The sequence below is a fragment of the Emiliania huxleyi genome, assembly GCF_000372725.1.
Source record: "Emiliania huxleyi CCMP1516 unplaced genomic scaffold EMIHUscaffold_22, whole genome shotgun sequence".
Lineage (NCBI taxonomy): Eukaryota > Haptophyta > Isochrysidales > Noelaerhabdaceae > Emiliania > Emiliania huxleyi.
The window spans coordinates 133,346-159,662 of NW_005200417.1; the positions used below are offsets into that span (position 1 = coordinate 133,346).

At 66.2% G+C, this 26,317-nt stretch overlaps 8 protein-coding genes across 8 annotated transcripts; 4 read left to right on the forward strand and 4 right to left on the reverse strand.

Annotated features, from left to right (window-relative positions):
- Window positions 1-411: 411 nt before the first annotated feature.
- On the reverse strand, window positions 412-774 carry EMIHUDRAFT_58363 (hypothetical protein; the record flags this gene model as incomplete). The annotated part of the gene is made up of 1 exon (XM_005780053.1): window positions 412-774. A coding segment is annotated over one exon (363 nt), but the record flags the coding sequence as incomplete, so codon positions are not given.
- A 3,553-nt stretch (window positions 775-4,327) lies between these two features.
- On the reverse strand, window positions 4,328-6,029 carry EMIHUDRAFT_204593 (hypothetical protein; the record flags this gene model as incomplete). Its single annotated transcript, XM_005780054.1, has 3 exons — window positions 4,328-4,350; window positions 4,990-5,500; window positions 5,586-6,029. 3 exons carry the CDS (start codon window positions 6,027-6,029, stop codon window positions 4,328-4,330), a joined length of 978 nt encoding a protein of 325 aa, XP_005780111.1.
- A 454-nt stretch (window positions 6,030-6,483) lies between these two features.
- On the reverse strand, window positions 6,484-7,297 carry EMIHUDRAFT_434857 (hypothetical protein; the record flags this gene model as incomplete). The annotated part of the gene is made up of 3 exons (XM_005780055.1): window positions 6,484-6,771; window positions 6,869-7,045; window positions 7,154-7,297. The coding sequence occupies 3 exons, from the start codon at window positions 7,295-7,297 to the stop codon at window positions 6,586-6,588; spliced, it is 507 nt and encodes a 168-aa protein (XP_005780112.1). The 3' UTR covers window positions 6,484-6,585.
- Window positions 7,298-10,651: 3,354 nt separating this feature from the next.
- On the forward strand, window positions 10,652-15,527 carry EMIHUDRAFT_450055 (hypothetical protein; the record flags this gene model as incomplete). Its single annotated transcript, XM_005780056.1, has 13 exons — window positions 10,652-11,249; window positions 11,416-11,513; window positions 11,601-11,675; window positions 11,766-11,993; window positions 12,168-12,341; window positions 12,501-12,626; window positions 12,876-12,961; window positions 13,389-14,042; window positions 14,400-14,538; window positions 14,610-14,792; window positions 14,897-14,929; window positions 15,066-15,110; window positions 15,174-15,527. The coding sequence occupies 13 exons, from the start codon at window positions 10,652-10,654 to the stop codon at window positions 15,525-15,527; spliced, it is 2,793 nt and encodes a 930-aa protein (XP_005780113.1).
- A 483-nt stretch (window positions 15,528-16,010) lies between these two features.
- EMIHUDRAFT_46671 (hypothetical protein) lies at window positions 16,011-16,582 on the forward strand (the record flags this gene model as incomplete). Its single annotated transcript, XM_005780057.1, has 3 exons — window positions 16,011-16,079; window positions 16,162-16,340; window positions 16,429-16,582. Coding segments are annotated over 3 exons (402 nt in total), but the record flags the coding sequence as incomplete, so codon positions are not given.
- A 1,594-nt stretch (window positions 16,583-18,176) lies between these two features.
- Window positions 18,177-20,477, reverse strand: EMIHUDRAFT_204597 (hypothetical protein; the record flags this gene model as incomplete). Its single annotated transcript, XM_005780058.1, has 5 exons — window positions 18,177-18,464; window positions 18,787-18,987; window positions 19,219-19,534; window positions 19,645-19,956; window positions 20,071-20,477. 5 exons carry the CDS (start codon window positions 20,475-20,477, stop codon window positions 18,177-18,179), a joined length of 1,524 nt encoding a protein of 507 aa, XP_005780115.1.
- A 280-nt stretch (window positions 20,478-20,757) lies between these two features.
- On the forward strand, window positions 20,758-21,876 carry EMIHUDRAFT_100082 (hypothetical protein; the record flags this gene model as incomplete). Its single annotated transcript, XM_005780059.1, has 1 exon — window positions 20,758-21,876. One exon carries the CDS (start codon window positions 20,758-20,760, stop codon window positions 21,874-21,876), a length of 1,119 nt encoding a protein of 372 aa, XP_005780116.1.
- A 2,414-nt stretch (window positions 21,877-24,290) lies between these two features.
- EMIHUDRAFT_100083 (hypothetical protein) lies at window positions 24,291-25,201 on the forward strand (the record flags this gene model as incomplete). Its single annotated transcript, XM_005780060.1, has 2 exons — window positions 24,291-24,761; window positions 24,845-25,201. The coding sequence occupies 2 exons, from the start codon at window positions 24,291-24,293 to the stop codon at window positions 25,199-25,201; spliced, it is 828 nt and encodes a 275-aa protein (XP_005780117.1).
- Window positions 25,202-26,317: the final 1,116 nt, after the last annotated feature.

The window sequence follows — 26,317 nt, forward strand, 5'->3', positions numbered from 1 at the left end:
GTCATTCCGTGCTCCTCGCCGGAGTCCGCCTGCGGTGCGGGGCCGGGCGAGGTCAAAGCTGCGAGGCGGCCGCCGTGGCACTCCCTCTCTCCTCCCGGCTGCCTGCGCCCGGGCGGCGAGGAGGGCGCGAACCACGTCGACGTGCCCCTGGCGCGCGGCAAAGTGGAGCGGCATCGGAGCACCGCCCACCCGCTCCGCACACGCGTCGATCTGGGCGCGCGACTCGAGCAGCGCCGCCACGACGGGTGCGTGGCCCCGCCAGGCCGCCGCGTGGAGCGCCGTGTTGCCGTCGGCGCGCGACTCGTTGATGGCAGCGCCGGCGCCGAGCAGCATGCCGACAACGGAGGCGTGCCCCTCCCGCGCCGCAACGTGCAGTGCGGTCGCACGCCCCTGCCCCGCCTGGTCCACCTCCGCACCAGCCTCGAGCAGGAGCGCGACGACGCCAGCGTGGCCGCCGGCGGCGGCGGCGTGGAGGGCGGTTCGGCCGTTGTCCCGGACCGGGTTGGGGACTGCGCCCGCGGCGAGGAGGCTCGAGACGCACCGCACGTGGCCCTGGGCCGCCGCCACGTGCAGAGGAGTGATGCCGTGCGACTCGGCCGCGCTCGGGTCCGCCCGGCCCTCGAGCAGCGACTCGACCGCCTCGGCGTGGCCCCCGCTGCAGGCGGCGTGCAGCGGGGTCTTGCCGTTCTCGCGACGGGCCGCCGGCTCCGCCTTCGCAGCAAGCAGCGACCGCACAACCTCGGCCGAGCCGTGCGCGGCAGCCGCGTGCAGCGCCGTCTTCTTGTTGTCGGCCCGTTTTGCGTCGACGTTTGCTCGCGCGGCGATCAGCTCGCTGACGACCTCGGCGTGGCCGTGCGCGGCAGCGGCGTGCAACGGGGTGGAGCCGTTGTCGCGTGGGAGGTTCACGCACGCTCCCTGCGAGAGGAGCGCCACGACGGCTCCCGTGCGACCTGCCGCGGCGGCGGCATGCAGTGCCGTGCGGCCGCTCGAGTCTCGCAGGTTGTGGCTGAGGCTCGAGGGCGCGGCCGGCGGCTTGCCCATACCGCAAAGCTCCCGCTCGAGAAGAATTTTACCTCACGAATGACTGCACTCCAAGTGCTCCACCGGGAACGGGGGGAAGGACAGGCGGGCGACATTTGACGACGTCGGGGATCACAATGTGACGACCAAAACGATCTTGGGGGCCAGGGTGAGACAACAGGTCGGGGTGCCACATGGGGCACACCACAGCGTGTTCTAGAGGGGGGAAAGAAACGGGGAATGAGGGGCCCCGCCACGAGAAGTGCGTTCTGGGGATGCAGAGCGTGCAAGGCGGCTAGGGATGAGGCCACAAAAGAGGCGCGCGAGGCAAGGAGGAGACGCGGGGAACTGGGAGACTGGGACGACTGGAAACAAGAAGACAGGTGAGCCACCACAGGCGTCGTTGGCGCACATACTGAGCGGCAGCTGCGCTGAAAATAAGGAAGAGGCGCGTCACTTCATGCGGAAGCTCGACAAACACACAGCGAGGGCGACAGCAAGAGTTGAACGGGAGGCGCCGGACTCAAAAGACACCGCCACATTCCTGAGACGAGCGAGGGCAGCCTCCTTAAAGGCGAAAGGGTCTAGATTTGGAGCGCTCGCCGAAGAGGAGTACGACAAAATAGCGCCCGTGATTGCCTGCACGCTACCCGCACTCACGGACTCCATACCCGAAAGAAAGAGAAGGGAGCTCGCGGGAGAGGTGACGAGTGAACTACAGGTAGTGGGGAAGGCAGCCTCGATTGCCATACAGACATGGGTGCGAAACAACGACAAGACCAAGGCACGGGCAGAGGAACGAGAGAAGAATATAGGGTGGATAAAGCGCCTGTTCACGGCATGGAGGGTGAGCCACACCGAACGTACCGAGCGAAGAGCCGAACGGAAGGAGGACGGGGAAGATGACTCCGAGGAGGACGAACCAGTGGAAATTCAGTTGTCAGATGTCACGATGCATCCGAAGGGGACCCCAGCGCCGGCATCATCCGTAGAGGCACGAGTGTTCGAAGAGAGAGTGGACCTGAGCAACAACATGACCTGTAGGCAAATGATCGGAGTGGGAGTCAGAAATGTGGTCCTTGCGCGATGGGAGCTCGATAGACTCGAGGGGCCAGGATACGCCGCGAGGAGGACGGAGTTGCGCCGAAAGGCGAAAGAAGCCGCGAGAACAAGGGACCGGCAGGCGGCGGCGTCGCAGGACGAGGCAGAAGAGAACGACGCGACAGAGGAGGAAGTGACAAGGGAGAGAACGACGAGAGTGGGACGACCGCGAGGTGGCATGAAGGTTGCAGCGAGAATCGGCGAGAGACTGCGAAGAGAGATAGGAAGAGGCAGACTCCCTAGGGTGGGCGACGGCTAGCGCACCACACACCTCTCCTTAAAATCCCTGTGTGGTGGCGGCGTGCCGTCCTCCCATCCCTCCCTTGGGTTCACCTTGTGATTTTTGGGTCAAAATCGTCCCGATTTCATAATGTTCGTTCGTACGTGCATCCGCGGCGCCCAGCGCGGTGCCAGCGGCTCCCATACCTCTAAGAGGCCACCCACCTCCGTATAGACCCTTATATCCGCGGTTTACGCCCAATAGAGGCAGCTGCAAGAGGGCCCGGACGGGCACTGCGGCACACACTGCTCGCTGCTCGGCCATGCGGTAGCGTCTGGTGATGCCGCCCCTGCGCGGGCGGGGGCGTCTCGCTCGGCAGCAACTGCGCCGCGCAGCGCAGGTTCGAGGGTCGCGGTGGGTGGGTGCACTGGAAGACGTAGCGGTCGAGAAAGCGCTCAGCGACCGCTACGTCTCGAGGATGGAGCCGTCGCGCGGACCCGACCGGCCGACCGGCAGTAGCAGCAGGCGCCGGAGGGCGCGGGAGGCAGCGGCGACACCTCGGGCCAGAAGCGCGAGCCCTAGGCTGGTGAGGGGGCCCGCTCATGCGTAAACGGCTCTGGGACTTAGCTAAATCGCGCATCGAAATCGGGACGATTTATATTACCCAAAAGCTAGGCTACACAACGCCCTCTATGTTGGGTCAAGGCGGGACGATTTTGCCAGAGTACCGTCACAAGGTGGGCTGTTTTCTTTCTTTCTTTCTTTTCCAAGTGCTCCAAGATCTTGCGCACTTGAGCACTGGATAGGGTCGATTCCGCATGGTACGGGACCCCTCGATTTTAGATCTTAGGAATCCTATCATCCATGCTAAATGGGGAGAGAGAGAGAGAGAGAGAGAGAGAGAGAAAACCGCCAATGGCAGTTATCCGTTAGTGCGGACGTCGCCGCGGCTCGCCTCTGCCGCGGCGGCTGCTGCGCGCACGCGGCGGCGCCGCTCTCTCGCGAGACGGCTGGTGACGCGGCTCGCGGACGACGTACGCTGCGCTCGTCGGACCGCCCGCGGCGTGGCGTGCGCGGCGCTGCGCGCCGCTCTGCGAGGGCTTGTGCGCTGCTGTCACACTGCACTGTCTCTCTGGTGCTGCTGGTGGTGGTGATGTTGCTGATGCTGGTGCATGTGCTGCTGCTGGCGCGGCGCGGCTCTGCGACTCGGCTCGAGACGCGCGTCGGGAGCAGCTGACACGGCGGCGTCGGGCAGGTTGCGCCTCTCTCTGGTGCTGGTGGTGCTGGTGGTGCTGGTGGTGCTGGTGCTGATGCTGCTGCTGATGCGGCGCGGCTCTCCGACTGGACTCGAGGCGCGTGTCGCGGCAATCTGACGCGGCGGGCGGCGTCGCGGGCGGCAGCGGTGGCGGCTCGACGGTGGAGGTGGAGGCTGGTGGCTGTGGTGGACTTTGAGTTTATTTCATGGTCGAGTACGGGGACCGGGGGGTCAACCGGGAGGCAGGGGGTTCGACCTGGCGACGGAGGACCGTGGGCCATCGCGGGGACGGGTCCGTCCGGAGGACGAGCTCGGTAGATCCGGATGGTCTTCACACCGGTGGGAGGCACCGAGGCGTCTGGGACGCTCCACTCTACCTTAAGCTCCTGAGGGGCGCGTGGTTTTAACCACGTAGTAGGACTACAGCCCACCACAGACACACTCCCTCTCCACACGTGTGCACACACCCTCACCCTCTCCTCTCTCCTCTCTCTCTCTCTCTCCTCTCTCATCCTTGTCTGCTGTCTGCCTGACTCAGGCACTAACTCTGCCGATGCGTGATTGTGTGTGGGCTGCTCCGAGGGGGCCCTGTGCGATCCGATGGGTAGGGAGTCTGTGCCCGGGCGGTGTCCGGTGCGGAGTCTCTCTCTGATCCCACCTGTGGTGTTGGGTGTGAGGTCGTGGAAGCTTCGATCCCAAGGGGGGGAGCCGAGCCCACTCATAACCAACTCTCAGGGGCAGTAGGTGGGCGAGCCTCGAGCGCGCTCATCTCGATCGTCAAGGCGTCGCTACGCGCGGTCTTCCGCGGGGGGAGCTTCGTCGACGGGTGCGGGAGCGCGGCGCAGCCAGTGCCGTGGCGATGCCTCCGGCTGTTTGTGGCGGGCGGCTTGCTGCTCGCTGCTTGGCGAAAAACTCGTCTCGCCACACGCCAAGGGCTTATGCTCTGGCGAGACGTGAGGCGCATGCGCCCAGGATGGGAGGGGGCATGCGTAACGACACTGCTAGAGATGCCTTTCGGGGCCCAGAGATAAAACTTCTGTGATGCCATGCGTGACCTAGTAGTGTCCCCAGCTATGGGCGTGTCCACGTTGGAGCCAGGTGTGGTGTGGGCGCGAGAATAGCTCCGCCGTTCATGGAGGCAACCGATGCGAGTCGACTGGTGTGTGTCGTCGTGGTTTCGTATCAAGAATTCTCTCTCTGCTAAATGGGGACTACCTTCTCTCCAGTCCTCGCGAGGTCCGTTTCTTTACCAGAGTCCAGACCAAACCAATTGTTGGTGCATTTGTCTGTCGCTTGTTCGTATTGTCGCTCTCGGGCGCCCAGCTCGCAGCTCCGGACCACTCCACACCACGTCAAACCGGAGGCGGAGAGCCCATCCTCTCTCTCCCCGCACCCCGGCCGCCGCTCGCGGCGTGGCCGCACACCTCGGGCAGCGACAGCACGGGCTCCCACCAGCGCGCTGCGCTCGAGGCCTCCCACGGCCTCCGGTCGTCGGGAGCCTCCTCGCCCCACTCCCACGCCTGCGGCTTGCCCGCCTTTCGCGAGGCGCACACGACCTTGCGAAACGAGAGGTCGTTGTACCAAGATAGAACTCGGACCCTGGACCGTTGCCTGTTGACCGTGCTCTCGTTGACCGGCACGAGGAGCAAGCCGCGAGCGGCGAGGTCGAGAGTGGGCGAGTCGAGGAGCCGCTGGAGCTGCGAGCGCGGGAAGCTCAGCACGTTTCGCTTGTTATAGCCGACGCCGGTCATCTCGAGGATGCTGAAGCTTACGTACCCCAGACTCCGCAGCAGCGCCAGCAGCTTTGGCGCTTCCGGCGAAGTCCCGCTCAGCTCGGTGGAGATGATGGGCTGGTCGCGCCGGATGGTTGTCGCGCCCCCGAGGATGGCTCGACGCTCGTACCCCTCGGGTGGGAAAAGGTGGGGAGAGGGTGGGGAGAGGGTGGGGAGAGGGTGGGGAGAGGGTGGGGAGAGGGTGGGGAGGAGCAACCTCCATATCGAGATGTGCAAATCCCAGCCGCGATCGCCACTCGGAGAGGAAGAGCTCGTCGATAGTCGAGACGCCCACCCTCACGGTGGCGGAACGAGGCGCCGAGATGTGCCGTTGTAGCTTCCCAACATAACCGCCTCGTCGATCGATCACCTCAATGGAGTCAGATTCGTTGGAGAGGGCTCGCGCGTACCGCAGCAGCGCCCGGTTCGCCGCGTCGTCAGAGCACTGTATTGAATGGGCGTTTGACGGGAGCGGGTCGACCGCGCGCACTCGCCGCCATGGATTGAGGCACGCATAGTAGCACGACCACTTGCCGAATAGAGCACCAGCGTCGAGCACATCGCCGGGCGGCACGAGCTCTTCGCGAAAGAGACCCTGCACAATCGCATTGAAACTGCGCTCTGTGCTCGGCGCTTTGCAGCCCAAAGGCACCACGGGCATGCTGCACCACTGCCGGGCGAGTCGTTGACATCGAATTGCAATGTCTTTTCCTGAAGTTACACGTCCCCATCGTGCTCGAGGTTCGAGCGTCCACCCATACCCCCGCGTTGGTGTCCAGTCCGAGCCTGACTGTTCTTCACCTTTCTATTCTATCTCTATCGAGCCTCGTCGCAAGGGCGCGTGCACGGTGCGCGGGGCCGCGGGGAGAGTGCGCTCTCTTTCTCTCACTCACAGTTTACTTGTGTACTCCCAGTAGCAGTACTGTGACTGACCCGTCGGCTCGGGGGGTTCGCCATTCGCGGGGCGCCTCACCCACACTTGCACACACGGCGGACGACGCCCGACGCGGCGCGCGCTCGTCGGCGTACCTCCTTTCCTCGCCTATTTCCACACATTCCAGCTCTGCACGCAGGTGCAGCTCGCGTCCTGTTTCCTCACCGTGTGCGTGTCGCACTGTCACGCTGTGTTTTCTCGGGAGACGTGACCTCGCGCGCGTCTTGTAGTCGATACAGATAATTATTCCACACCACACAGGCATGCACCAGCGGCACAACGCTCACTCGGCAGCGCGCCGCGGCAGCGGAACGATGACTCGTGGCGGGAAGCCATGACCTTTCGCGCGCCGCTCGCCGCAATAGCCTGCCGCGTCGATGGTCACGTCGGGAATGGAGGTTGCCGCCGCCGCCGCAGCCTCCACCTCAGCGGCCTCCATCCCGGACGCGCCGAGCACCTGCCTCAGCACCTGCCGGCCGGACAAGCAGTCTCTTGCAAGCGCACGGGTGTGCGGCGGGTGTGGCGGCGGGCGGACGCGCCTCGGTGCGGTTCGCCAGGCCCGTGACGTTCAGCTCGACGGCCTCGCCGCCGTCCAGCTCGATGCTCACTCGCGAGCTCTTCTCGAGCTTGGAGCTGCTCTGCGACACTGACGCGTCGGGGTTCTGGAACCGCAGCTGCGCGAGGTGCATGCGCACAAAGTGCCGCGCGGCGGTGTGGCCGTCGCCAGCGCGGCCAAACACCACCTAGGGGGCCCGAGCAGGCGGCGCGTCGAGGCGGGCGCGCGCGTCACCACGGTGCGGCCGCGAGGGAGGCGCCTCGAGCTTCTTTAGCGCCGGCAGGTGCACGGGCACCTCGGAAAGGCGCTCGTGGAGGCGCGCCCAGCCGCGGGTCGGATCGAAGCCCTTCCGAGAGCGCACCGCCTTCTTCGCCAGCTCGCGCACTGCGCCTGAACCGGCGCCCACCGGGAGACGACTCACCGCCGAGTGAGCCAACATTCTTGGAAAAAAGACTAGGGGGTTATACACTCTCTGAGGCCTCAGACCCCCCTCTGAGGACGGGTCGGACCCCTGCCTTGGCGGCACAGAGGGTTTGACTCTGACTCTGTGCCGCCTCTATGGCCTCTCTTGGCTGCTTTTGGCCTCAGAGGGTCCCTGGCTGATGGTCCGTCTTGGCGCGGCACAGAGGGCTTTGACCTCAGAGGGTGGCCCCCCCTCACGGCAGAGGCGAGAGCCCCGGGCGGAGGCGGAGCTGCCTAGCCCTCCACGAACGGCGCTGACCAGTGAGGGCGGGGAGGGGCGGGGTAGTAAAACATTACGACTTTTCACAGCGACCATCCATGACTAAGGCGCTACTCTATACGCTCGCAAGCGCGCCCGGCACCACACGCGCTTACTGCTGCAGGCTCGCCCACAGCGCCTGCGCCGTGCCCTGCGCGTGAACCAGCTTCGCACACGGCCCGGCCCCGTCAACTTGAGGATGTGCTTGGAGCGGCCGCCCGACAATGTCGTTGACCCGGACTCTGATGCGCATCTTGGGTGCCTCGCCACAGCTGGGGCGCCTCGCGCAGAGTAGCTGGAGAGACAGTTCCGTCAACTCTCGCAGAAATTCTTTTTCTATGGTTGTGGGGACGAGAGAGACTTGAAATGCCTGAAAACCCCTCTGAGGAGCGGCCTCGCGGGGCTTGCCTTGGCGTCTCAGAGGGTCCCCGTAGCCTCAGAGGCTGCGCCGAGAGAGGCTGGCTTGGCGGCACAGGCCTTCAGAGGGTCGGCCCAGGCACCCTCTGAGCCGCTCGTGGATGGCCTCTCTTGGCACAGAGGGTACCCTCTGAGACGAGCAGATCTGGGCCCGCTTGCCTCAGACCCCCCCCCTCTGATACAACCCCCTAGTGAAAAAAGTCGCTCGGCGGCGATGTATTCTTTTTTTGCTTGGGCGGCCCTTATCATGAAATTCTGCAAAAACCTGACCGGCCCCCTGCAGGCCCCTTCCTCTCTACCTACCTACCTACCCTACTTATGGGAAACTAAAAAAGAAATCATGGGACGGGTGAAGGCTGCGCGCCTGACCGGTGCGGCCTCCGAGTCGGCGTCTAGCGCGCGCGATAAGGTTTTTGCTCGCCTTCCCTGGGACCCCGTGTTGCATGTCACTGTCATCACTGTGCGATTTCGGGGCCCGGGGTTGTGCGTTTACGTGAAGGTGGGGTACTATACCAACTAAATCCCTGTGTGGTGGCGGCGTGCCGTCCTCCCATCCCTCCCTTGGGTTGTCTGTTTTCTTTCTTTCTTTTACTATACCAACTAAAGTGATGGGTGGTGGTACTCTCCTGCAACCACAGTCCTTCCTGTGACATGGCAGGCCACTCTCAACACTCAAGCCCTACAAGCACCAGATCACACACTTGGGGAGGGAGGTTGACATCGTGATTTATGCGGAAAATTTCTTTTTCTGCTGTGAAATTTCCGGCGTGAAGAGAGGAAAACCCCCGACGGGAGGGCCCAGACCTACCCTACCTACCCCGTGATGAGGGCCGCCCAAGCAAAAAAAGAATACACCTGCGCGCTCTACGTACGCGTACAGGCGATCCATGTCTAAAGAGAAAAAAAATTCAACGCTGCTCGCCGATGTTCACCCAGACAGACATCGGACCCAGGCAACGTTCGCCGAGTCCGGAAGGCTAGCGCGACGCGCCTCCCTTCACACTACCGCGCCCGCTCCCGGCGGCCACGCCTCGATCTTCTTGGGCAGCAGTTGGTTCGACAGGTCCTCTCCGTGGCCTAGGCAGCTGTGGTCTTCCTCGCCCCATGCAAACACGGCGCCGTCGGCGGTGAGGGCGAGGCTGTGGTGAGACCCTGCCGGCACAGCGACGACGCGCTGGTTAGCAAAGGCCTCGATCTTCTTCGGCAGCGGCTGGGTCTGCAGGTCGTCGTGGCCAAGCTCGCCCCAGGCTCCACGGCCCCAGCTCCAGACGGCGCCGTCGGCGGTGAGGGCGAGGCTGTGCACGCCTCCAGCCGACACAGCGACGACACGCTGGTCAGCCAAGGCCTCGACCTTCTTGGGCAGCAGCAGCTGCTGCCCAAGAAGGTCGCCGTGGCCCAGCTTGCCACAGGCTCCATCGCCCCAGCTCCAGAGAGCGCCGTCGGCGGTGATGGCGAGGCTGTGGCTGCTTCCAGCCGACACAGCGACGACGCGCTGCTCCGCCAAGGCCTCGACCTTCTTGGGCAGCAGTTGGTTCGACAGGTCATATCCGTGGCCCAGGCAGCTGTGCTCTCCCTCGCCCCAGCTCCAGACAACTCCGTCGGCGGTGATGGCGAAGCTGTGACTATCACCAGCCGACACAGCGACGACACGCTGGTCAGCAAAGGCATCGATCTTCTTCGGCAGCAGCTGCTCCTGCCAGTCGCTGTGGCCCAGCCGGCCGTGGCCTCCCCAGCCCCAGCTCCAGACGGCTCCGTCGGCGGTGAGGGCGAGGCTGTGGTGGCGTCCAGCCGAGACAGCGACGACGCGCTGGCCAGCCAAGGCCTCGACCTTCTTCGGTAGCAGCTGGCCCTGCTGGTCGCCGTGGCCCAGCTTGCCAAGGCCTCCCATGCCCCAGCTCCAGACAGAGCCGTTGGCGGTGAGAGCGAGACTGTGAAACCCTCCAGCTGACACGCTCACAGCACGGAGAGAGGAGGGGAGGAGGGTCGGCGTGTTGAGCCGCGTCACGCCCTCGCCGTGCCCGAGCAGTCCTGGGAGGTAGGTGGCAGCAGGGTAGTCTGAGCCGCACGACGACAGCCGCCCCTCGCCGTCGATGAAGACGCTGTGCCGTTCGCCTCCCGCCGCCCTCGCCGGCGGGTTGGCCTCGAGCAGCAGCGCCGAACAGCACAGCCACCGCACGACGCAGCGCTCGCCCTCTGGCTGCGCCGGCAGCTCGAAGCCTCGCTCTTGCGCCCACAAGCGGATGCCCTCCTCCGCAAGCGAGGCGTGAAAGAGGAGCGAGACGGCCGCGACGCGAGCGATGTCGGCGGGGCTGTGGCAGCGAGAGAGGACGCGCTCGAGGAGCTCCCTGGGGAGGTCGAGGAGCCGGGTGGGCGGCGGCGTGTCTGGCGAGGGCGCGGCGGCGGCGGCGGCTGCGGGGCGGCGCGAGCTGCGACGCCGCGGTGGGGTGGACATCGCGAGAAAAAGACTTTTTTCCGCGATCGCGCTCTACGTACAAGCGATCCATTCTGCGGAAAAGAAAAGGGTGCCGCCAAAAGAAACGCCGGACCACACACTCACGCTGAAGAGCATCCCACCACTCACAAGCAAAGAGCAATCACCACAGGGTGCTGTCGTGTGACCAGGGATCACAGAGAAGGAAGGACCAGGGTAGTGCGATGCCCTGCTCGCTCGAGTACTGCAAGGGGCTACAGCGTGAGCACGCTCTCCTCGCCGTCTTCCTCGTGCTCAAGGCAGGCGCACTCATTTCCTATGTGACGCGGCAACGCCGGCTTGCCGCCAGATCTGCAGCCAGCGTCTGCGTGCTGCCCGTCTACTCTCGCCTTCTCCAGTACGAGGCCTTGCACAGCTGCCTTTGGGCCGCCACCTTTGGGTTCCAGGCCTACGTGGACGGTGCCGGCGCTCGTGACGCGGTGCAGACGGCACTGCTGACCACGCAGTACCTTACCGCCGCCTCCTGGGTCCTGTGCAGCGAAGGCCTGCTCCTCTTCCTGGCCGGGCGTGGCGCCGGCCTCGCCGCGCTCAGGCTTGCCACTCGCGCTGCCGCTGCTTGGGCCATTCTGCTCACCGCCGGCTGTGGCTGCGCCTTGCTTGCTTGGGCCATCCGCGTGCCGCAACCCTCCTCTCAGCCGCTGCAGCTTCTATTTGCGGCTGCCTGGGCGCCGTACTGGTCGCGTCTCTGTGTCAACATCGTCGCCTACCCCGCCGCGGCCGCCGCCCTCGGGATCCTCCGGCCCAAGCCCGCGTGGGAGCGCGGTGCCCTGCCTCTCTGCGCCTTCAACTCGCTGCAGGCTCGCTCGACCCACTGGCTCGCTCGACCCACTGCGCCCGGCCCTCCTCACTGCGCCCGGCCCTCCTCCCTGCCCATTACGCCCGGCCCTCCTGTCTGCCGGGAACGTATCGGCCTTCCTATAGGCCGCAGCCTTCCTGCTGCCCAAGCTATGCTCCGGTGTGGCGTCCGCGTGGCGGCTGGACGCCGCCGTGATGCCGATCAGCTTCGCCGCGCACGCCCCCTTGCTGGTCGGGATCCTGCAGCGCGACTCGGCCTACTGCTAACCCCAACCCTAACCCTAACCCTAACCCTAACCCTAGGTCTGGATCCTGCAGCGCGACTCGGCCTACTGGGCCCGCTCCGGCTTCGCCGCCTGCGTCGTCGGCGGCGAGGACGCGAAGGCGCACAGAGTGCCTCTGCTCGCGGCGCGGGCGGCGGGCGCGGCGCGGGCTGCGGGTGGGCAGCCCGCGCCCCGCCGACCGCGCTTCGTCGTCGTCGAGCCTAGCGATTTGCGCATCGAGCGGCCGATCGGGCGCGGCTCGTCAGCGGTGGTGAGCGCGGCGAGCTACTTTGGCGAGCCCGTCGCCGTCAAGCAGTTCGCAGTGGCCCACTTGACTCGCGACTTTGTCGCCATGTTCCTGACGGAAGCGGAGTGCCTCGCCCACTGCGCCCACCCGAACGTGGTCCGTTTCGTCGGCGGCTGCGTCGCTCCGCCGCTCGTCTGCCTCGTGATGGAGCGGTGCGACAGCTCCCTCCACCGCCTCATCCATGCCGCCGGCCTCGAGCCGACGGCGCCGCTTCCGCCGCTGCCGCTGCCGCTGGTGGGCTCGCTCTGCGCCGGCGTCGCCCGCGGCATGGCGTTCCTCCACGGCACGTGCGGCGTATGGCACGGCGACCTGAAGCCGCTCAACCTGCTCCTGCGAGGCGGCGAGGTCAAGATCTGCGACTTTGGGTCGTCGCGCTTGCTGGGGCGGCGGGCGGCAGCCTCCGGCGAGGGTGGAGAGGAGGCGGGAGAGGCGGCGTCGCTGTCGGAGGAGGTTGGCACCCTGCCCTACATGGCGCCCGAGCTCTTTTTGGTGCGCGACGGCGACCGTTTCTCGCCGGCCACGCGCCGGCACGGCGGCGGCGGCGCCTCAGCCGAGGGGTCGGCTGCCTCGGCGGTCTCGGCCGCGGCGACGCTGTCGGCGCTTCTGCCGGCGCCGCCGCCGCCCGCCAAGCGAACTGGCGCGGGGGAGGGGGTGGTGCCCTCCGCCAGCGCCGACATCTTCTCGTTTGGGGTGTGCGTCTGGGAGCTCTGCTCGCGGCTCTACCCGTGGCGAGCCCTCCTCGAGGCGGGGAGAGTGGACGAGCTGCGCGCGCGGGTCGGGCACGGCGCGCGGCCCGACCCGAGCAGCCTGCCGCCACCCCTGCGCGCGCTGGCCGAGGCGTGCTGGGCCGCGGACCCGGCGAGGCGGCCGAGCTTCCGCCAGATCGAGGCGCTCGAGCTCGAGACACAATTGCACGGCCACGCGGGCGGCGCGGCTGCTCTGCGCGCCGCCCTCGCTCCCGACGTCGCGGGCGGCTCGCCGCCGCCGCCCCGCGCGGGCTACGACCCGCCTCGGCTCGCCGAGGCGTCGAATCGCGCGACGCGCAGCGTTGCCGCCGCGGGCGGCGGGTGCGACCCGCCTCCATGGCTCGAGAGCATGGAATCCGGCCGGTACACGCCATACTCCTCTGCGAGCTACAGCTCGCGATGATCTCGTGTCGAATGTGAAACGGAAAGCGGAACCCTAAACCTACGACGCTACGTGCGCGGCCCGTTGTGACGGGCCCTGCCTAAGCGCTAAGGCTAAGCCCTAACGCTAACCCTAACCTACCTGCTCCTTACCCATCTGCGGGCTCCAACGGGGGGAGGGGGTACAGTATGACAATCTGGGTATTTACTGAGGTAAAAGAAGTGATATGTATGAAATGAGACGGAATACCCGGCACCGGGCACCGCCTCGGTATACAAAATGCGCCTGCGGGCGGACGCTCACATAATCACACCCTATGGGCACGGAGCCCGAACCAAGCTGGTCCGTGTTGAGCCCGCTTCGTTTCGATACACATCCCATGCGCTGGCGTCTCCCTCGCCTCCGCAGGGCGCCTCTGCAGGAGCTGACGCCACCGCCGGCGCTGGCCTGGCCGTGGCTGGAGACTTGGCAGGAGGACGACTGGCTGGCACGGGATCTCAGCACGATGGCTGCCGTTGCCGTCGCGCTGTTCCTGCTTTATGCGGGAAGCCGAACGCGGTGGCGCTCGCCCGTCTCGCCGCGCGGTCTGCTTGCGCTTCTGGCCACTGCGGTGCGGCTGCTGGTGCCGGGCGGCTGGCGGCGGCGCGGAGTGCTCTCCAGCCTCACCTTTCCCGCGCTCATCGAGCAGCTCACTCCGGCGTCGCTCGAGGCGATGCTGCGACACGGCGCTCCCGGCCTGCTTCCCGTGGGCGCACGAGTCGAGTCCGTCCACGCGCTGCAGAGCGGCGGCTTTGATGGCGTCAAGGGCGACAAGCACATCGTCGCAGTCTCGTATTCTGGCGCCGGCGCGGCGGCGCTGCCTCCACGCCTGTTTGTGAAGCTGAGCGCTCGCGGCGAGTTTGCAATGAAGATGCTGGCTGCCGCGACCCAGACCGCGGCGTGCGAGGCGCTCTTCTACCTGCGTCTCGCCGCGGAGGCGCGCGAGTGCGGCATCGCGAGCCCTCGCTGCTACTTCGCCGACTTTTCCTCGGCGGGCGAGTCGTGCCTGCTGCTCGAGCCTCTGTGCTTCGGCGGCGGCGGCGGAGGCGGCGAGGAGGGCGGCGGCGAGGAGGGCGGCGGCGAGCGCGTCGCCTCTCCGCCGCTGCTGCCGCCGCGGCACCGCGCGCGCGACCCGCCCTCGCTCGCCGAGCAGCGCGCCTTCGTGCAGGTGGGAGGCGGGAGAGCTGCGGGAGAGCGGGCCTCTGCAGCCCCCCTTGCGTGAGCCTTCTCGGAACTGTCCTGCAGGCGGGCGGGCGGCTCAACGCGCGGCTGTGGGGCCCGCACGCGCGAGGCTGCGCCGCCACGCTGCCCAGGTGCCGACGTCTGCCATGGACCTCTCTCCCCCCCACCCTTGCCTGACGAATTCATTAATTAACCCAGGTATGACGAGGTCAACCTGCCGCGCACCGCGATCGCGCAGCTGCTCGGGCTGGCAGGGCTGCGCCACTCCGCCCGGAGGACGGTCGGAGGTCGGGCCCTCAACGCCGCCTTTTGCACCTGGGACGTGCCCGCGCAGCTGGTCGGCCTCGAGCTCGAGCTGATCGCAGACTATTATTAGTACTATTATTGTTATTATTATTGTTATATTAGGTCGGCCTCGAGCTCGAGCTGATCGCAGACTTGCCCGACCTGCTCTCCGGGCTCTGCGCCGAGGGCGACCTGCTCGCCTACGGCCACAACGACATCGTCGCCGACAACGCATTCTTCTTTGCCCGCGCCAGCGGCGGGCCCGAGGGGGAGGGCGCCACCCTCGGCCTCTTCGACTGGCAGCAGGCCTGCCTCAACTGCTAACCCTAACCCTAACCCTACCCCTACCCCTAACCCTAACCCTAACCCTAACCCTACCCCTAACCCCAACCCTCTTTGACTGGCGGCAGGCCTGCCTCAACTGCGTCGGGCTCGAGTGGGCGGTGACGCACCCTCCCGCCTTATACCCCCTCCCCTACCCCACGGTACCCGAACCCACCCTCCCGCCTTCGACCCCCTCCCGCCCCTCGCCCCCACCCCCCTATCACCCCGCCCCTCACCCCGCCCCCCGTGCCGCAGTGGAACTTCCACTGGCTGCCGCCCGCCTTCCTCGCCGCGCACGAGGTCTGACCTGCTCGCCCCGCTCCTCCAAGACGGACTGTTAACTCACTGATTCCTAATGACCAGGCGGACCTGCTCGACCTGCTGCTCAAGACGTACGCCGCGCGAGGCGTCTCCGTCCCGCGCGACCGCTTCCTCCGCGCCTACGCAACCGCGGCCGCCTCGATGTACGTCTTTGGCGGGGGCGCCATCCAGCCGCTCCTCAAGCGGCTCCACCGACACGGCCTCCTCGAGGACCTCGCCCCGGACGACCACCGCCACGCCGGCGCCTTTCTGCACTCGCCACACCGGGAGGCGCTCCTCGCGGCGGAGATGACGCGCCGCACGCTCACCAACGCCTGCGCCATCATGCGGCGGCACGGGTTTGCGGAGCACTGGCGCGAGAGCAGGGCCAGGGCCTGCGTGCCCCAGGGGGCGTAGCGAGCGAGTCGGGGTCACTTGCGAAGAGAAACAAAGAACAGATGGTGCACTTGGGGAGTAAGAGGAAGAAAGTGAAATCAAACAAAAATCGCATAATCACAGATTTTAATTCTTGTCCCAGTAGAGGTGTCCGTTTTATTTACATGTATTTATCCTTTATTAATTCTTTTCCCAGCGTTGAGCAGGAGCGCGCAACGGCCATTTGCTCGCAGCTTAGAAGTCGCAGACGCCTATAAAGAAAAAACACCAAGCTAAATTTCGGCGGCTAAAAAGCAAAGGACGGGCGCTCTTGATCGGCAAAGCAAAGTTGGGGTAACGGCGACCGCGTCGCCACAATGCCAGTCGCCTGTCGAGCAGCCTTGGCGGCGCTCTATTTCATAAAAGTTTAATTTCTTTTATCCAGCGTTGCGCGCAACGGCCATTTGCTCAGCGCCCGGGCCCCGCCACCTCAAAGCAATGGATCCCATGACGATGCAGCAGGCCATGATGGACCAGGCTGTCAGCCAGGTCCTGAGCAATGTCGAGCGGGCCGTCGACGATGAGCTCGAGCGCGTCGAAAACATTACGGCGCGGCGGCGCCATCATCCGCGCTCTCTCTTTCGCGCGCCCGGCTGATCCCCGACTCCGATGCTAGCAGGAGGACGAGCTGGCAAACATTCGCAGGCGCCGCGTCGAGGAGATGAAGCGCAAGGCGGAGGAGAAGATGGAGTGGCAGCGGAATGGGCACGGAAGGATGGCAATTGTCGGCGACCAAAAGGAGTTCTTCTCCTACACCAAGTCGTCCGCACGCGTTGTCTGCCTCTTCACGCGCGAGTCGAACCGGCGCGCCTTCGCGCTCGCGCGCGGCCGCCCTCTCCGTCGCCCTCCTTCACACTCTCTCGCTCTCGCCTCCTCGCCGCAGGCACGGCAAGATCCTGACCGAGCACCTGAGCATGCTCGCGCAGAGGCACCTCGAGGCGCGCTTCATCTGCGTGGACGCGGAGAAGGCGCCCTTCATCACCGAGAAGCTCAACATCTGGATGCTCCCGACCATAGTATGCCTCAAGGACAACAAGGCGCGGCAGCGGGTCCGAGTAGCGCACAGCGAGCTGGGCCGGCCGCCTGGTGACACTGCTGCTGCCACGCCCACAGGTGCACAAGCAGCACAACGGGCTGGACGAGATTGACTCGTCGGGCAAGTACAGCTCCGGCATGGTCGAGTACCTCCTCCACCTCGACGAGATGCTCGACGAGGCGCCGCTGTACGAGCGCGAGCTGCAGGAGGAGGAGGAGGAGCTCGCCGACCTCGACGACTAGCGGGGCGGACCCCTCGCCCCTCGCCCCCCACCCACCCACCCCACTTCGGGCGGTCGCTCTACGCTTCTCTGCGGCTCGGCGCCGGTACTCGCTCTACGTTCGTGCTGTGACAAGGTGCCTCTGAACCTCTGAGTACTGACTGTGACTCTCTCCCGACCCCGCTGTGACCACACACAGACCCGGTCACGCTTGTCGGCACTTGTGCAGCCATCTCCCTCCCACGCCATCTGTGCATGCATGATGTGAGTCTCGCCGGAGGACTTTTTAATTTATTCCTGACAAAAGAGAGGCAGAACACGGAAGAGGGAAGAGAGTCCAAACAGAGAGCTAGAGTGTAGAGAGGCTGCGGCCAAAAAAATCTCCGCGCGGCTTGTTGTGCGAGTATGTATATGGGCCAAAAGCGTCGAAAATGTCCCAAAAAGCGTGTCTCGAGTTTGTGGCAGCCCCACAGCCGGCGCGCGCCGCCAGGAAGCACCGCTCGCGTGTCGGCCGCACTCCCTGGCACCCAGGGAGTGCGGCCGACCGACCAGACCGAGTAGGCTCGATGCCGCGCTCGCTGTGGGGCTGCCACAAAGTCGCCGCCGAGCGTGCCACCGACGGCGTCCCGGCGGAGGTGATGGAGTGTGAGACCTGAGGCTGCGGAGGTGACGCCTGAGGTACCGGCCCGTGCACGGCGACTCAGCCGGCGACCGCCACGGGCTCAGACGAGACTTGTCGACTCGTTACGGCTCAGCTTCACCGTGGTCATCGGGCGTCTGTCGACGTCAGGACCACCCATACAGCTCGCGGGTTTGAGGTCGCAAGAGCCAAGATGGTGGCGTTTGGACATCCCAGCCATCACTCAAGACAGCCTGTAGGTGATGGCGGGACGGCGCAGTGTTTGTGGCACTCGGCAGTAGGCACCCGCGGCACGGCCCTGCTGTCGGCTCTCGCGGGCTGCGGAACCGGCCCCAGAAGGGGACGGTCCGGGCGAGTGTGGCAGCTCCTGCGCTAGTATGGGCAACCTCTATCACAATACTACTGATCCTGGTCATTAGAGCTGCCAGGGATAGCGTCAGGAGCCGGTAGGAGTCAAAACCCCTCATATTTGAGACATCGTGGCCCATATACTCGCACAACGAGCCGCGCACCGCGCACCGCGCGCGGCGCGGCCCCCGCCCCGCCGGCCAACCGGCCCGCGCCGGCGGCGCGCACGTCACTCGTCGGGCGCACGTACGGGCCCGCCGGTCCGCGTGCGCGCCACGCCCACGCCGCGCGCCCCCGGTTGGCACGAGAGGGAGGGAAAACTCACAAGAGCGTGGCCCAGAGCTGGCAGAGCCGTGGCCCCCGGATGTGCCACCTCGTGCGTCGCTGTCAGTAGCGGCTCTGCAGCTCCAGCCGGGCATTCTTCTGAGCAGCCTCGTTGACCTGCGCCAGCAGCGCGGCTCGCGCCTCGTCGCCGTCGCCGCGCGCCTCCCCAAAGACCGAGCTCATCACCGCGTCCTGCTGCACCACTGCGGACGACGCCTTGTCGCGCAACGCAGCCTCCCCGGCCCGGCTCGCCACCGCCTCCCAACCGAACCGGACGCCGCCCTCGGCCGCCCTCTGCTGCTTGGGCGGAGGCCCCACCACGAGCTCGTCCTCGTCGTCCTCGCCGTCGTCCTGTGGCGAGAGGCGAGAGGCGAGAGGGGAGGGGGCTGGCTCTAATGGGCTCCGCGCGGGGGGGGCGGGCTGCGCATCTGAGCGGCGCCTCGAGCTCGACCATCCCCTGCCCCTGCTCCTCCGCCGCCCTTGCCTCGCTCGCCGCCCTGTCCGCCGGCCTGCCCGCTGCCTGGCCCGCTGCCTGGCCCGTCGCCTGGCCCGCCGCCGGGCGCGTGCGCTGCGCTGGCAGACCCGCCCGCTGCTCCGCCCGCTGCTCCGCCCGCTGCTCCGCCCGCTGCTCCGCCCGCTGCCGCTTGCTTCGCTCCGCGGCCTCGAGGGCCACCTCGCGCGCCGCGTTCCGCTGCTGCTCCGCCACCACGCGCTGGACCAGGTTCCTTCCTCCGATGGACTTGCTCCGCCGCCCAAACTCGGCCTGCAGCTCCTTCTGCTTGCGCAGCTCCGACCCGCCACACGCCTCGCCCGGCCGCAGCGCCTTTAGCTCCGGCGGGTGGAGCGGCGCCGCCGGCTCCTCCATCGACCGATCCTCGTCCATAAAGGACCGCTCGCCGCCGCCGCCGCCGCCGCCGCCCACGCCGCCGCCGCCGCCGCCCACGCCGCCGCCGCCGCCGCCCACGCCGCCGCCGCCGCCGCCGCCTGTCCTTCCGAGGCGCTGGGCAAAAGCCGTGCCGGCGCCCGGCGCGCGCGGCGCGAGCGGAGGCCGCCGCTGCAGGTGGCCGGGCAAGCGCGGCTGCGGGACGGGCCGGTTGCGCATCACGTCCGCCCGCTGCGTCGGCGCGAGCTGCGCCGCCTGCGCGAGGTGGCCCGCGCAGTAGGGCGAGTGCGAGCGGAGGACGAGCGCGCTGCAGCGAACGCCCGACGCGGCGGAGTCCGCCTTGCACCGCCCGAGGTTGGCAGCGTACCCCACCCGCAGGAGCTGCGGGGCGCGGCTGACGCTGCACTGCCAGTGGCCGGTCTGCCCACGCGCCTGCGGGATGAGCCGCGGCGCGAGGACGGCGAAGACCTGTCCGCGCTCCGCCCGCAGGCCTGCGCGGTGCGCCTGGTCGTGCAGCCACACGTGCAGCGAGGCGGGCCTACAGCAGGCAGGTCCAGGACGGGTCGGGGGAGGGTCTTGGTGCAGCCGCGCGAGCAGGTCGGAGAGGGCCGGTCGGCGCGCAGGTTGGAGAGGGTCCAGCGCGTGCACGGGTGGCCCTTGCCGGTCGTCCGCTGCTCGACGCGCGTGAGGATGCCGACGGAGCCCCACGCCGACGAGCAGGCGACGGTGTGCGCGCCGAGCGCGTCGAGCCGCATGAAGCGGCACCCGTCCGACTCGATCCGCTCGCGCAGCTCGCCGTCGCTCACCGCCCGCTCGCCGAGCCCGATGCCGGACAGGGCGCACGTCTCCAGCAGCGCGAGCCGCCGCACCGCTCCCTCCGCCCGAGCTTCCTCGCACGACGCCGCGGCACCAGCCTCCTCGCCGCCGGACGCCACCGCCGGCTGACGTGCCTTTGCCGCCCTCAGCTCCGCCGCACCACTGGACGGCTCCTCCTCTTCTCCGGCTGCCTCTTCCCCTCCCTCCTCCCCTCCCTCCTCCCCGCCCTCCCCCCCTCCCTCCTCCTCAAAGTCAAACTCGATCGGCTCGGCGCCGTCGTCGCCGTCGTCGCTGCTGCCGGCAGGCGCAGCTCGCTTCGAGTACCAGGGAGCGAGCCCGGGCGCCTCGCCGCCGCTGCGCTCCGCTGCAGCAGCCTCCACGGCCTCCATCAGCGCGGAGTCGTCGATCGCGTCGAGCTCGTCGAGCGGCGTGCGGCCGCTCTCCTGCGGTGGCGCCTCGTCGTCATCGATCAGGTTCACATGCACCGATGCCGTAACAGGGGCACCGCTCTCGAGCCTCCTCAGCTCAGCCTCCTCCGAGCGGTCCACGTCGCAGGCAAGCCTGCCGCGACAGGCTGCGCCGGGCGGTGGAGGGATCCGCTCGGACTTGGCCTGCCTCACCGCCGCGGCGAAGCGCGCGGCGACGACCTCACGAGAAGGCAACATATACACACACACGCACGTTGCGAGCTGGGCGAGGGATGTTGGCCAGCGATTTGGCGGGAGCCCGCGATTTCTCTTTTATTAAGTTTGCTTTCTATTTGCATGAAAAATCCAAATCCTCAGGGTAAAGTAAGATTTTCACTTAGAAACACAGAAAAAGAAACTCGAACGCCGCTGGTCGAGCCCGCTGTGGGACGAACGCTGCTCGCCAAGGCTCTCGGGTTGACTCGGCCAGACTAAAACCCCGAGTGGGTGCCTCGCCAGGGCTAACAGGACAACACATATGCCGCTCACGTTGCTCCTGCTTGCCTCCGCTCCCGCGTACGCCAGATCGCCGCGCGCGGCGCTGCGGCCGTACCACCTGCTCGGGAACGGGACGCTCCACCACGGCTCGCCGCGGCCGCAGGACACGCGTGCCCACCGCGTGCCGCTCCTCGTGCTCATCTTCAGCACCGAGGCCAACGGCGCACGGCGACAGGAGCAGCACCGCACATGGCTCAACCACGACTGGCGGGACGCGGCCGGCGAGCCCGTGCCGTGGCGGTACGCCTACGTGATCGGCCGGCGCGGCGGCGCCGCCGCCGCCACCGTTCCGCCCGACGAGCTGGTGGGCGACCGGCTGCACCTCGGGCGCGTGGAGGACACGTACCTCGGCCTGGTGCACAAGACACTCGAGGCGCTGCGGTGGGCGGCCGCCTCGGTCTCCTTCGAGGCCCTCCTCAAGACGGACGACGATTCGATCGCGCACGTCTCTCGGCTATGGGCGTGGCTCGGCGCCGCCGCCGCGCGAGAGGCGTCCGAGGCGAGTGCCTGGCGGTGGGGTCGCCTCTACGCGGGCCGGCTGCAGGTTGACTCGCAGGTCGTCCGCTCGAACTTCACCGCCGCCGACCTGTGGCACCCCTCTTGGTACCCCCGCGACTTTCTCAAGTGGGCGGTGCCGGTCGCCTCGTTCGGGGCGGACCGGTTTCCGCCGCACTGCTCCGGCGGCGGGTACCTGCTCGGCCGCGACGCCGCCGCCTCCCTCCTCGCCGAGCGCGCGCGCTGGGTCGCCGACCCCTTCCCCGTCGAGGACGCCTTTCTGGGCGTCCTCGCGCAGCGGGCCGGGCTAGCGCCAACCAACTTGGGGCCGAACCTGCGCGGGAGGCAGAGCGAGGGCTGCGTCGCCGGCGTCGTCTGCGAGGAGACCGCGCGCCACGCGCTCTTCGAGGACCCGCCCGCCTCGAGCCCGCAGGGCCGCGCGCTCTTCGCAGGCCGCATCTTGGTCCACCGCGTGAGCAGCTTCGAGCGGGCCTTTGCCTGGCTGCTGCTGGAGCCAAGGAGGAGAAGCCAGGGGCGGGCGCGAGGCGGAGGGTCGCAGCAGCGTGGCGGTGAGGCAGGCCACGTCGCAGCTATGGGGAGGTAAGAGTGCCAAAAGGATTGCTGCCGGCAAGACATAAAGGGTGGCTAAGGGCTCTGCCCGCAAGGCGCCCGCGTCGCCGACGCGGTACCATTGACTAATCCCGGGATTCACACCCACAGACCAAATAGCGAAAATCCGAATACCGAATACCGTGCAAAAACCACGGAATGTGTAATGTGTGTGAGACACGAAAAGAACGAGCAACGACCCACGGTGTAAAAGCTAAAACAAGAGTTTGGGTGTTTGCATGGCTAACTCCATATAACATGGACATGGGCGATCCAGCGCTTCCTTCGATTGGATGGACGAAATGATCGCGGAAAAAGCGGGAGCGCATCGCGACATCGGGGTTCACCATATGCCGAGCCTGCGCTCGGCCTGGCGCCTGCGCGCGCGCGCCTCGCCCGAGCGCAGCCACTTGCGGACCTGGCCAGCCTGTTCCTGGCTCGTGCCCAGCCTCTCCTTCCGCTGCCGCCGGCCTCGCAGTCCCGCCTGCCATCACGCTGCAGAGCCTGCGTAGACGCCACAGACGCCAATTCTGCAACCCACAGCCCTGTGGCACACTGAGGGCGAGGGCCAGCAGTATACGACGACGACGGCATCTCACACCCCGCGCTGGCCAGCGCCATCAGCCCCTCACGGCCCGGCCCAACCTCCCTTCGCCACCCTCGCCTCCAGTGCCTCCAATCAAGTCGCACCTCTCTGATCTTCAGCGAATGCAGCGGCAGCACCACGTCAGAGGCCGGGCCGACTGGCGGACCTGCATGCCCAGCCATGCCCCCCACTCCCCACCCGCTTGGTCCTTGGATCGATCAGCTGACAGCTCCACCAGCTCCCACCGCACCGCGTGTCGTGTCATGCTGAGGGAGGGTGTAGAGGATGTAGAGTGTAGAGCGCTGTAGAGCTGTAGAGATGTAGAGCGCTGGAGAGCGCTGGAGAGCTGTAGCGCTCTACATCCGGCGCGGGACAGAGCGATGCAGATGTAGAGCGATGTAGAGGCGCTCTACAACGTGAAATCTCTACAACAAACTCTACATCATAAGCGGCGAACGAGGCACGGTCGCTCTCCGACATTAGGCGCGTTGCACTTGTGCCAGTGCTGCCCTGGCCTTCTGTCTGCCCGCCCAATGGGTGGCAGGTGCCTCTGCTGCTGTGGCATGCCCCACGGCTGCGACTGGCCGGCGCCTCGGCGCGTCAGCTCGGCTCGGCGTAGCGATCGTGGCCAGCGCAACTCGCTTAGACTCAACGCTCAGCCAGGAGCTCCCGCACGCGCTGGCGCGAGTCATGGCGCATGCAACGCGCAGCAATGCTCGCCTCGCCTCGCGCAAATGCGACCGTCCTCGCAGCCGAGAGTCCACCGCCTGCTAAAGAAGCACAGCGATGAATGCGGCACCGGCGACGCATGGCAGGCTGGTCATGACGCAGTCATTAGGGTGTTGTGTGCCGTCAGAGTGACTCTGAGTGTGTGTCAGGGATATAGTCAGGGCTGTCCATCAGAGCTCCAGCAAGCTCGGAGACACCCCACTAGTGCGGCTCGACCTCTTTGAGTCACTGCCTTCCCGGCGGGTTTGCTGTAGAGCCTCTACAACAAACTCTACAGCAAAATCGCGCTCTACAGTGCTCTATACATCTACATCGCTCTGTCCCGCGCCGGATGTAGAGCTCTATACAGCTCTACAGCGCTCTACAGCTCTACAGCTCTACAGCGCTCTACACTCTACATCCTCTACACCCTCCCTCACTCAGGTGTCATGAAGCATGAATGATAGATAGACATAGCAAGCACATGAACCATCGAAGGGTCTGTCCAAAAAGAACTCTCGGCGGGCCGCGCGCCCCGCCCCTAGCCCCGCCCGAGTTTGAAAAGGGCGACGGACGCTTGCGTCCTAGCCTCCAACAACGCCTCCCCGGCGCAGAGGGCCCCCCGGAGGGATGCTCAACCGCTCCACGCCACGCCGTTTCCCGGTTATCTTTTATTTTCAGACAATTCCGCGAAAAACTTCGGTGTCGGTGTTTCCGTTTGATACGGCGGGCTCGGTGACGTCCTCAGCGCTCAGGAGCGAGGGGGCTTACTCCGCGCCCCGAGGCCCGACGTCGTGCCGTGGCCAATAATGGACATGCATTGCGACCAGACCACGGGTGTCTGACAGCGGCCCAAGCCCAAGCCCAAGCCCACGAAGCTCGACACCGCGTCGGCGCTCTCGGACCCTCTCCTCACTAGCGGGCCCCGTGCCGCTGTGAGCTCAAGCTCAGACGAGCGGCGCTCGCTCATTGTCTCCCTTCTCACTCTGGTGCTGTCCATCCCTGCGCTGATTGGGGCCTGATGCTGGCCTGCCCTCGTGATCGGACTCGTCAGCGGCACAGTCACTGCCGCTGCCCGAACACTTGGGCACATCATCTCGTTTTGTATCACGGCGATGATGCTTCTCTTCCTCGGAGTATACCTCTACCGCGCTGCGTCCACAGGCTCGCGTGCTTGGTTGGAGGCCCGCTCTCAGCGACTTGGACCTTTTGCCGTCCTCTGCCTTGCGGGTCCCCTCATCCTCGCCGACACAACGAGACACTTGCTCCAGGACTACGGGGTCTGGCATGGCTGCGGCAACAACCAGTACTTCTCGCGCATCAACACCTCTGACCCGTTCCCCGATGCGTGCTTCTGGTCGTCCAGTCAGTACAGATGCTCCGTGCCCTGCTGCGTGCCCGTGTGGCGAGAGCAAGCCAATGGTACCTATGGCTGGACACCACCCACGCCGGAGAAGACCTCGCCGAAGTTTGCCACGCTAGCCTCCAACGGCCGCGAAGTTTACTTTCCGCGAGGCTTCGACTTTGATGCGCCGCAGCCATACCGTCTCTACACGGCTCCGCTCGTCCTGTTCGAAGACAGTACGGTGCTCCTCTCGCGCCCGCCGGCGGCCCCAGCCGTTCGCCAGGCCCCTCCCAACCCGCTCTCATGCCCCTCCCCCGCGGCCAGGTCAATTCTCTGGCTCAGCCGCCAGTACGAGAGTCCGACTGCCTGTACGGTGTGAACGCTGCGACCGGCTACTGCAACGCCTTTGACGAGCACACAGCCGCGACGTGCTCGTGCGACTCGTGTGAGCCGAACGAGACTCTGTTCCGCCTGTCGCCGATGGGCTGGCTGTTCACCTTTGCCTTCACGTGCGCGCCGCCCGTTCGCCAGCACGATTGCCTGTTTTCCCCATCGAACGTGTACGTCGGCAGGTACTCTGGCTTTGCGCTCTTGTCGATCGCGGTGCTGTGGAACGCCAACATTCTGCAGAAGCTCGGCGACGTTGCTGCCAAGTGGCGAGAGCTGCGCGGGCGCATGTAGCTGGGGCATGCAGGGCCCTCGTGCTGACGCCGTGCGGCGAAACGCTCACTTATCCCAAGCTCGCCGGTATGAAGCCCGCGCGACCACACCCCGCCATCGGGGTCTCGCGTTCGGGCTGAGATATTCGCGGCGAGCATGGCGCATCTGAGGGAGCAGAGCGCTGCACGCGCGGCGAAGAGGAGGTGCCTGATTTTCTACACGATCTTAAAAATCATGTGAGCGCAGCGCCATACGCATACCCACAGGCGGCGGTAATTTCCGCTTCCGTCAATAACAAGTTGAAAGAGGCGCTTGTGTGTGAACGATCCCCCTCCGCGCGTCACATATATATCGATGACGATGTACGATGATCGAGACCACTTGAGCGCATATCTAGAGACCAGCGCGCTGCGCCATAGGAGGTATTTCCTTCTCAATAACTAGGTCTGTGAAGGGGCTTCCTCCAGCACCGCCACTCGCAACAGCTCTCGCGCGCCGCCGTCTGTGGCGACGCGCAGAACACGACATCAACAACGCTGCTCGCATAATGCGTGTCGCGCACTCATTGTCATTCATGACCGGTCTCAATGTCCCACCCCCCTGCGCGCGGGCCTTCTAGGCCCGCGGGTAGTCTCCCCCCATCCCCAGGGCCTCCAGGGCTCGCACCCCTCAACCTCTCTCATAGACCGGCGCACAGCGCTATATACACGAGGAATTTCCTTCTCAACCAGTGCGCAGTGTTAGTGCCAGTGCGCGCCAGTCCCGTGCCCAGTATCGTGCGAGGGAGTTTTGTTGGAGCACTTGTTGTAAAATTCTTCTCAAGAAAACTGTTGAAAATCGATTGGAAAAAGAAAACAGACAAGCCCAGGGAGGGATGGGAGGACGGCACGCCGCCACCACACAGGGATTTTAAGGAGAGGAGTGTGGTGCGGTAGCCGTCGCCCATCCTGGGGCGTCTGCTTCTTCCTATCTCTCTTCGCAGTCCCTCGCCGATTCTCGCTGCAACCTTCATGCCACCTCGCGGTCGTCCCACTCTCGTCGTTCTCTCTCCTGTCGCTTCATCCTCTGTCGCGTCGCTCTCCTCTGCCTCGTTCTGCGACGCCTGCCGCTCCCTTGCTCTCGCAGCTTCTCCCGCCT